This window comes from Callospermophilus lateralis, chromosome 7 (assembly GCF_048772815.1).
Source record: "Callospermophilus lateralis isolate mCalLat2 chromosome 7, mCalLat2.hap1, whole genome shotgun sequence".
NCBI classification, from domain to species: domain Eukaryota; kingdom Metazoa; phylum Chordata; class Mammalia; order Rodentia; family Sciuridae; genus Callospermophilus; species Callospermophilus lateralis.
This window is the reverse complement of record NC_135311.1, coordinates 28,513,739-28,522,947: the sequence shown is the minus strand read 5'-3', so window position 1 is coordinate 28,522,947 and position 9,209 is coordinate 28,513,739. Positions and strand designations below refer to the sequence as shown.

General features: G+C 44.9%; 1 protein-coding gene across 2 annotated transcripts; it reads right to left on the bottom strand.

The window, feature by feature from the left end:
* Nucleotides 1–1,255: 1,255 nt before the first annotated feature.
* On the bottom strand, nt 1,256–4,512 carry Psrc1 (proline and serine rich coiled-coil 1). Of its 2 annotated transcripts, XM_076861772.1 has the most exons (8): nt 4,459–4,512; nt 4,203–4,257; nt 4,050–4,107; nt 3,218–3,659; nt 2,731–2,845; nt 2,397–2,645; nt 2,001–2,094; nt 1,256–1,788 (listed from the first exon to the last, which is right to left on the bottom strand). In XM_076861772.1, the coding sequence occupies exons 2-8, from the start codon at nt 4,219–4,221 to the stop codon at nt 1,785–1,787; spliced, it is 981 nt and encodes a 326-aa protein (XP_076717887.1). In that variant the 5' UTR covers nt 4,222–4,257; nt 4,459–4,512; the 3' UTR covers nt 1,256–1,784. The 2 variants fall into 2 exon arrangements, with proteins under 2 accessions (XP_076717887.1, XP_076717888.1); XM_076861773.1 differs by lacking the exon at nt 1,256–1,788 and having other exon boundaries at nt 1,997–2,094.
* Between the last annotated feature and the right edge of the window lie 4,697 nt (nt 4,513–9,209).

The window sequence follows — 9,209 nt, the reverse complement described above, 5'->3', positions numbered from 1 at the left end:
GTGTAACCTTAGGATCGGCCACAAAAAGGGAGAAGCAGGAACAAGGAGGAGCACTTAAGGTTTAAGTAGGGAACTTACGGGGATACAGGCACAAGCAGGGACACCAGTTGTCAGTCCCATTTTCTTCTGCCCAGTGGCCTGCTACATTTTTTAAGTCATGACCCTGCCTTTGAAAAAGGAAGTTCCTTTAAAACTCAAAATGAACTGATTTGGTTCTGGTTGCAAGAGTCAAAGGCTTTGGGGCTGGAGCTGTAATTCAGTAGCAGAGCCCTTGTCTACCATGTGTGAGGCACTGGGTTCAATCCTTAGCACCACATAAAAATAGAATAAAGATATCCTGTCCCTCTACAACAATTAAAAAAAAAAAAAAAGAGTCAAAGCCTGCAAAAAATGGGAGACCCTAAGCTGTTAGGGGGTCCTTATCATTTATTCAATAACTACCATCTTATACCTTGTTATTTATTTATTTATTTAAATATTTATTTTTTAGTTTTCAGTGAACATAACCTCTTTATTTTATTTTTATGTGGTGCTGAGGATTGAACCCAGCGCCGCGGGCATGCCAGGCGAATGCACTACCACTTGAGCCACATCCCCAGCCCAGTATACCTTGTCATTTACTCAAAACATTTTCTAAATAAATGAATGAAATGCTCTATTACATTCAAGTCACAATATTAGGGCACTGCAAAAGTTTATAAATTCTGATCCTAGCTCTCAAGTCCAGTAGGGGAGATGAGAGGACAGACAACTCAAATGATGTGAGGAGCAATATGACAAGGTGTCCCAGCATCTTCTGTCTGAGGTGATCAGGGAAGCTGAACGTCACCAAAGGAACGTCTCAACCCATAAGTTCAGCAGACAAGGAGGCTCCATTGTCTTGACAGAAAAGGACATTCAAGTTTAGGATATGAATAATAATTTACCTAGATCCTAACATAACTGCCTCATGTGATTTAAGCTACACTTATCTTTGACCTGGACCTTCTAATAATATCTGAATCTACAGAAAGACAGCTTATTCCCAGCAAATGCCAACAAGAGGGGAAGTTACTGCCAGATGAACTAGAAGCTCAAGGCCCTAGGACCTACTTAGGCCCCTGCCTGGGAGGTCTATCTCCGCTTTCTCAATAGAATTACACAGAGGTTTACAACAAATTTATTAGAAATTGGAGCAGAATTTACTTCCAGATATATAGGAAATTAAAAAAAAATACATTCATTTTATTTTAAAGAAACACAGAGTAAGCTTATCATCAACTAGCCTATGAGGAGTCACAGAATTCACAGGAACAAATTCTGGAGACCAGATGCCTGCCTTGCCTCTCCAAACAGGCCTGAGTCCAGTAGAGGATGTGATTCAGGAAGACCTATCCTCAGAGAGCAGAAGCTGGCTACAGAGGCCATTCACATGGACTCATCCACTAAACCAAGGCCTGGGAAGAAGATCAAATTCTCTGGGGCTGACTGCAAGAGTGGGGGTGGAGAGCACAAGCAATTTGCCAGAATTCTTCATTTTCTTTTTTGCTAATTTCACTGCTATGAGGTCACCTCTTTTCTCTTCATCTTTTTTTCAGCCCAGAGAGTTTGAATCTATTTCAGTAAAACTCAAATCCACCCCATCTCCTATGGTCTATATTCTTGGGGGGTTATCACCCTGGTGGCATGTCTTTCTCCTGTCCCTGGGCCAGAATCTGATGGAATCAGGGCCTGCTATTATAAATGAATCCAGGCAGTGACTGTAATGGTTTGCTACTGAATTCTTGCTCGTCGTCTTGATTTCTTTACCTGAAGAAACAGAAGAACGAACTGTTTTAAAAGTGCCCATCCTCCTTTAGCTCACCTGTCACCCATCAAGTTCAAGCTCTTCAGGGTGGGAAGAAATAGGACTCCCTGTTCCTGGCTCCCTTCCTGATCACCCCTTCTCTATATAGAATTCTGAACTTCTGTGCACAGTAGCTTGGAAGCCCAGGTGATGGGTGCAGAGGGACCAGCCTTACCTGGTAGGTCCAGGGACTGCAATTTTCCTGGGGGGCTGCAGATTGCTGCGAGTGGCACCAGCAGCAGGAAAGTTTGGTCGCTGGGAAATAGGAACTTGATAGGGGTCAACAAAAGAAATGTGTTAGCAGAAAGTTCAACTGACCTTCTCAAAAAAGAAATATTGGATGAAGCCAGAGTGCCCCCCCGCCAATCAAGGGAAAAAAATATGAGGTACTTGGAAACCAAGCCTGAGACTCTCTACTGGGTCCCACATTCTCTGCTTAACTCAGTCTCCTCATCTTCATACGGAAGATGTCAAAAGTAGTCATTGCCAGCTCTGGGAGGATGAGGTCACCCTGGGCCAAGTTAGGTTTTCTTCCTCCTGATTTTGTATCCTTATGTTCACTCTTTCTCACCTTTGTGCCCTGCAGTGCTTGGTCTTAGAGGCCCTTTCCGAGTTGACACAGAATCCGGAGGGAGGGTACCTTTGCCAGGTGGTACACTCCGGCTGGTGAGTGGCATTCGGCTAGAGGGCCTGGGGATAGCTGAAGGAACAGGGAGTCGACTGGAAGCCTTAGTAGCTGTCCCTTGTGGCCGAGAATGGCGTTGAGAGTTGCTGGTTGAAGGCTGTGGGGCCAAGGCTTGTCTGACATGGGTAGGTGGCCCTATTATAAAGGAGAAGAAGCATTTCAAGGTAAGTTTTACTTCCTCCTTACCCCCATCACCCACAGCTTTGCTGCCCAGTCTCACTTGCTGTTGCCCTTGCATTGGGCCCAGCCTTGCCCCGGAGTGGAGGAGTTGATTGTACAAGAGGAGATGATGCTGGGCTTTTGGACGCAGGCAACAGATTGCAAGTGGGTGATTCCTGAAAGAGAGAGAGAGAGACATGGAAAAGGTGGGGAGGGGAGCTAGAATGTAGAACATATTGGTTCTGCTGGCATAAGGGATTAAGGACTAGAGAGGCAGGGAGTTATCTAGATCCCAGTGAGGAAAAGCAGAAGCTAGCTGCCAACATCATCAACACCATCATTACCATCAACACCACTTTTATTGAGAGCTTATGATAATCATTAGCCTCTACATTGTAGTATAGCACTTTCCCAATGTTATCTCATTCAATTCCAATTCTAGAGGCAGAATTACTATTCTCCTTTGACCAATGAGGAAACTGTTGTGCCTTCAACATGTCATGCACTATGTCTAGGGGTGCACATGCCACTCAGCCCTCCAAACTCACCCTCTTCACACTGGAGGGCCTCTTTCCAGGTGTCACTCTAAGAGCCCTGGCTGACCCCTTCTTATCACTGCTCCGGAGCCGAGGTGTCAGGCTGCTTGGGGAGGGTGTACTCCAAGCCAAAGAGCTGACATTGGGTAGCAGGTCTCGGACAGGGCTGTCCTTCAGCACAAAGGTCTCCCGTCGAGGGCTGGGCTTCCCTCGGAGAGGCCCTGGGCCCTGACCTGAGCTCTCCCGATCCTGTAGGGCACACTGCTCCAACTGAGCTGCCAGCCGGTTGGCTTCATCGAGGATCTCTTCCAGCTTCTCTGGACTGAGAGGGCCTAAGCTGAACCTCACACCCTGGGGTGCAGGGGCCACTGCATTTGGGTCACTTCGGTGGGAGAGGCCCCGTCGGAGTGGTTTCTCTGGAGTCACCAATACTGCTGTATCTTCCTCCTCACGACTGAGACAGAAAATAAACAAGGTACCAAGACCACACAAAAAGGAGCAGGGGACTGTGCAAGACAGGCCAAACAAAACTCCAAACTAACATCCATTCTGGCTGTGAGATCTGGCCTCTAGGTGATGAGATACTTGGTTCTCTGAGCTCTAATAGGCCTTTAGCATTTACTGACATTGGGAGGATGAAGATGCAACAAATCCATTTGCACTTCTTAACAGCCCTGAAAAACCACTTGTTTCTCCTTTCCCTTCCCTTACCAATAGTGTCCTAACAGCCCCAGTGCTTCAAACTTTGCTAAATTACCAACCCTGGCTCTGGAGGCCAATAATTCAGCAGTAAGGCCAAAGACGTGTTGTTGGAGGGAGATAAATAAGATAAAGCAGTTGGTACCTGTCAGATGGGGACAGACCTCCAAAGTCCAAGGTCTCATCCACAATAAACTTGACATCTGAAGGGGAAAGCAGAATGAATGCCAGCCACTGGTCCCTGCTTGAAGTGGCTCTCGATAGCAAGGCCTCATTCGTCCCTCCGGGGCTTCCTTACCTTCCTCCAAACCCTCCATGTCCAATCAGCAGGAGCGAGTGAGCTTAGACCTGAACTGGAGAGAAAATAGACTTTTCCTTCAGGTATCCATCCTGCCCCAGGTTCCCAGTTATTCTTGAGATGCAAGCCAGGGACTGGAGACATGTTGCAGTAGCACACGCCCCTTTAACTACCCGCGATACCTACCGGAAAGTTGCAGAGAGCTCCCCCATTCCCACCAGATGGCCCTCCCACCCCTCTAAGCCCTTGGACTCACTGGGGAAGGTCTGCGTGCCCCGCCTTCCACCCCGCCACTATCCTTCGGGTTTTTCCTCTCATAAGCCACCCTTCCACTCTCGCGGCACCACACGGGAACCACACCTCCCGCCCACCCGCAGTTTCCACTTCCCGTCCTTACCTTACCTTCCACTAAGAAGCTTTCTTTCCACAATCTAGTCCCGGGAATCGGCTCCCAGAGGGCGGGGCTCCTTTCGAATTTCTCAGGACCCACCCACTTCTGCCACATGCGCAAGGTGATTGGCGATTCTCAGGGGGCGGGGCTACGACGGACAGCCAACCGAAAGCCTACCGATGGGGTCGAAGGTGGGATGGGTAGGAGAGGCGTTCCCAGCAAGACTCGAGCCGCGAGGGGGAAGCTGGGCTGCGAGAGGAGGCCGCGAGTGCGCGCGCGTTCCCTGGAGCCCCTCCTTGGCTCCTAGACCTAGAGCCCTGCGCAGGAGGGCCCGGCAGGGGCGGAACCTCGTGGCGGCGCTTGAGGGAACGGGCCAATGAGAATGGGCTTTGCGCCCCGCCCATCCCCTCTTCTCCGCCCTCTCCTCCTCCTGCGGAGCCGAGGAGACCAGTGTTTATTGGCTGGGTTCTCCTCAGAGGCTGCTCCAGAGAACCACGACAGGCCCTAAAACTACTGCTCTGCGAGGGGAATTCCTTTCCTTGGGCGCATTGTGCGAACTCCTTGTTTGCTGAATTTCATTTCTTGTGATTTTTTGATTTTTAGATGAAGCCCCCCCTAATAGGATGGCCACCAAGGAAGCACTTTTAAGTATAATTTATATTTTAAGAAGTACATCCTCCATTGCTATCTTCCTTCCCACACTGGATTGAACCCTGGGGCGCTTTCACTGAGCTGTATCTCCAGCCCTTTTTAAATTTAAGTTTGAGACAGAATCTCAATTACCTAGGTTAGCCTCGAACTTGTGATCCCCTTCTGCCTCAGCCAACCAAGTGTAACTGAAGTTTTTAGACGTGCACCATGGCGTCCGTCCCTCTTCGGAGCTGTGGATTGAACCCAGGGCCTTGTGCATGCGAGCCAAGCACTCTATCAACTGAGCTATATCCCAGCCCCCTCTGATATCTGGCTTTTTACCCAGGGAGATTTGGGTTCAAATGTAACAATGACTCCTTTTACAAGCAGGGCAGGATTGAGTATATTTGCCCTCTTGGGCCCCTGTTCGCTTGAGAAATGAGGAAGAATTAGAAGGATAATTATCAGCATCAAGTTTTATATGTTGTGCCCACAGATTGTGAGGGGGTGTTTGTAATTAGCTACCTCGGAACTAAAAGCTGTGTTTATAAACTAACTGCTTTAGCTTACTTACTAGGGGATGTTCGCTAAATGTTGCAAGTGAATAAACTGGGCCACCAGTTAACAGAACTTCTTAGAAATGTTCTAAAAATTTAAAAAGTGAAAAGCTCCTAACCATGGTTGCGGAGCTTTCCTGTAAACAAAGAGCCTGAGTCCTTAGAGTTTATAACCATTGTTTTTGCTTTTTTTGTTTTCTTCCTAGGTTCTAACTGTAAATTTGAAGTGGTGAGGTCTGTAGGAGAGATATGTAATAAATACCTCAAGAAGCAAAGGAGCCTTGGAATTTTAGCGAAGTGATAGGGAAAAGGTGGGAGGCCCAGAACTTTCAAATTTATGTGAGGAAGAGCAAAGAAAAAGAGATTACCTCTTTCTGCTGATGCAGATGTTAGGTAGTAGCTAGCAAGAGCAGTGAAATGCATGGTAGGGTCATAAAGTGTTCTTTAAATTATTTCAAGGTTCTACTTTATGATAAGGTTATAAAGTGTTCTTTAAATTGCTTTAGTGTCCTTCTTTAAACCATCTTAAGAAATCAAATGGTGGCAGTTAATCTGTAGAAAACAACCCAAAGCAAGGGAAATATTTGTAAAACACTTCAAGAGAGAAGGATTAATGGGACTAACTCTTGACAGGATCTACTGAGGTTTATGTGAAGATAGGAATTATGGTTATAAGTGTCTTCAATTGTCTGGGAAGGACAATTCCCTCCTTCCCCAGGTAAACTAAGGTAACTTCTGATCAGCTATTGACCCTAATGCCCACATTAACATGGGATTGACTTGTAGATGAAGCCCCTCTAAATAGGATGGCCACTGTAACAGAGGACACACTAAGGGCAAAAACTCCATCACCCAACATGAAGGAGGATTTGAATACCCAGTTGGTGAAAATTGCTGCAGGAGGACCCCAGTTCTCAAGTTAACTTGTAAAACAATAAATTTGAGGACAGCCTTATCTCTTATGTTGCTCTCAGCTTGGAGAAAGTCTACTCTCCCTTGAGAGTGCTTTCTGCTTAAGCCTCACTTTACTTTTACTTTACTTTTGCTTATAATAAAGTTATCTTATATAACTTTTGGTGTCTGACTTTGAATTTTCTTACATTGAAACACAAGAACTGAAGTTTGGAGTTTCAGCTCCTTACTTTCTTGTGACAGAGATGACATTTTAAAGTTGCTTGCAGGATTCAAAGTCTATGGGGGTGGAAAAGCCAGAGTCAGTAGCTTCATCTCCCAGGCAAGTAGCAACAAAGATTAGAGGAGAAAGAGCTGTTAGTAACAATGTTCTTTATCCCCAAAAGCAACCTAAGTAGGGGACTCTACACTTTAAGTTTTAGCAAATTGTTAGTTTCTTCTAAGGAAACTCCCTCAATTTTCTGTCTCCAAATTATGATCTTGAAAACTGTTGCAGTTCATAAAGAAAAACAAAAACAAAATAAACAAAACCCCAGTAAAACTACTTTTTCTCTACCAAAATGAAACCAAAGCCAGAAAGTACAGATTTCAGATATAAGAATTCTTTATGTAGTATAAGGAAAATATTTGATATTTGTTCCCCTCTCTTGAACCCTAAAACTGTGTGTATAAGCAGCTGATTAATATTTTGGACAAATAATAAGTTAGTGAAAAAGTTAAATTCCTTCCCAGGCACATAGGAGAACTCAGCTCAAAAGGAACTCCATAAACATCAAATGCATAAATGAGAAAGTTAAGGATTCCAGGGCAGTATTTCTTAAATGCAGAAGGATTAACTGGAGGTCTTGTTCAGTGTGAAGATTTTTCCTTTACCAAGAAGGTTTGGGATGTATGAACTTTAGGGGAGGCCTCTTTAAGTGATTCAGCAAATAGCAGAGGCCAGAGGTCTCACTGATGGACCCTTAGGGCATTATAACTAAGGGTATTTCACTTCTTCCTGACCTACACTCTGCTTCAGCTGGATGGAGGCATCTTTGCCATTGTGTACCTGGCTGACTGGCTCTGGACTTTGGCCTTTACCCCTACATTCCCCCCCACCCCTTGGTACTAAGGATTGAACCAAGGGGCACTTTACCACTGAGCTACATCCTCAGACCTTTTTATCTTTTTATTTTGAGACAGGGTCTTGCCAAGTTGCTGGAAGTTTCACTAAATTGCTGAGGCTAGCCTCAAATTTGCAATCCTCCTATCTCAGCTTCCTGATTTGCTGGGATCTTAGTCATGCACCACACACAGGTTGCTCCATCCCCACATTCTTGGGTTCCATAGTGAATTAGGCCTTATAAATGATTTATGTGACTATTTTCTCAATTTTCCCAAGGATAGTAACATAAGCAGTAGCATCTTAATTGCATAGGAAGAAGTTAATTTATGACAAACAATAGATACCTTGTGGCATCAGCTTAATTCTAGAGGAATTCCAGTTGAAAAGAACTGAACTAGATATTTTGCCTCAACTGAAAACAGACTTCGGGTCTGAACAGAAAGGCCCTTCCACATGCTTTTTAACCAAATCACATCCTCTTTTTCCTCTTCAAAATCTTGCCTAATATTTATTGCCTCTGGGAAAAAAATTTTTTCCCCTTAAATCCATGATTCCAACTTAGACTCACTGGGTGAAGAAGATGAGAAGAAATAGGGAAGGCATGGAGTCAAACCAGCTCTGCTGCTTACCATGTGCGTGACTTGGGGGTGGGTGTTTATAAACTTCAACTTCTTCATTTGTAACATGAAGATTAAAGGAGATAAAGCACTTAATTCAGTGCTAGAATAAGCATGGAAAGTTCTTTATTTGTTTTTTCTTTCTTTCTTTCTTTTCTTTTTTTTTCTTTTGTAGTACTGTAAATAGAACCCAGGACCTCACACATGCTAGGCGAACATTCTGTATCACTGAGCTATATTCTCAGCCCCAGTTATTTGTTTTATGTAACAAACCACTTCAAAAATTAGTGACCTAAAACAACAGCAACCATTTATTTTCTCATGATTTTACACTTGGGGCAGGGCTCTGCAGGTATTGATTGAGCTTGACTAGGGCTGAAGGGTCCAGAGGCCACAAGTTTCTACAACTGTGGTACTGGCTGTCAGCTGGGATATGCAGGTGTCTTCCATGTGGCATATCATAATCTAGCTTGACATTTTTTACACAGAAGCTGACTTCCAAGAGCAAAAGCGAAAGTTATTAGACCTCTTAAGACCCAGGCTAAGAACTGCCACCTTGTCACCTCAGCTACATTATTTTGTCCAAATCAAGCCACAGGATTCAAGGGGAGGGAAAACAGATTGGAACTCTTGGTGGAATGAGCAAGATGGCTATAAGAGGATGGGAGAAACTACTGCCATATTTTGCAGATTCATATTTTGCAGAATATCTTTATCTCATTTTTTTTTATGGGCCGGGCTATATGGGCAATGACTAAACAGACTCCATTTTACCCTGAGATTCCATGTCATTTA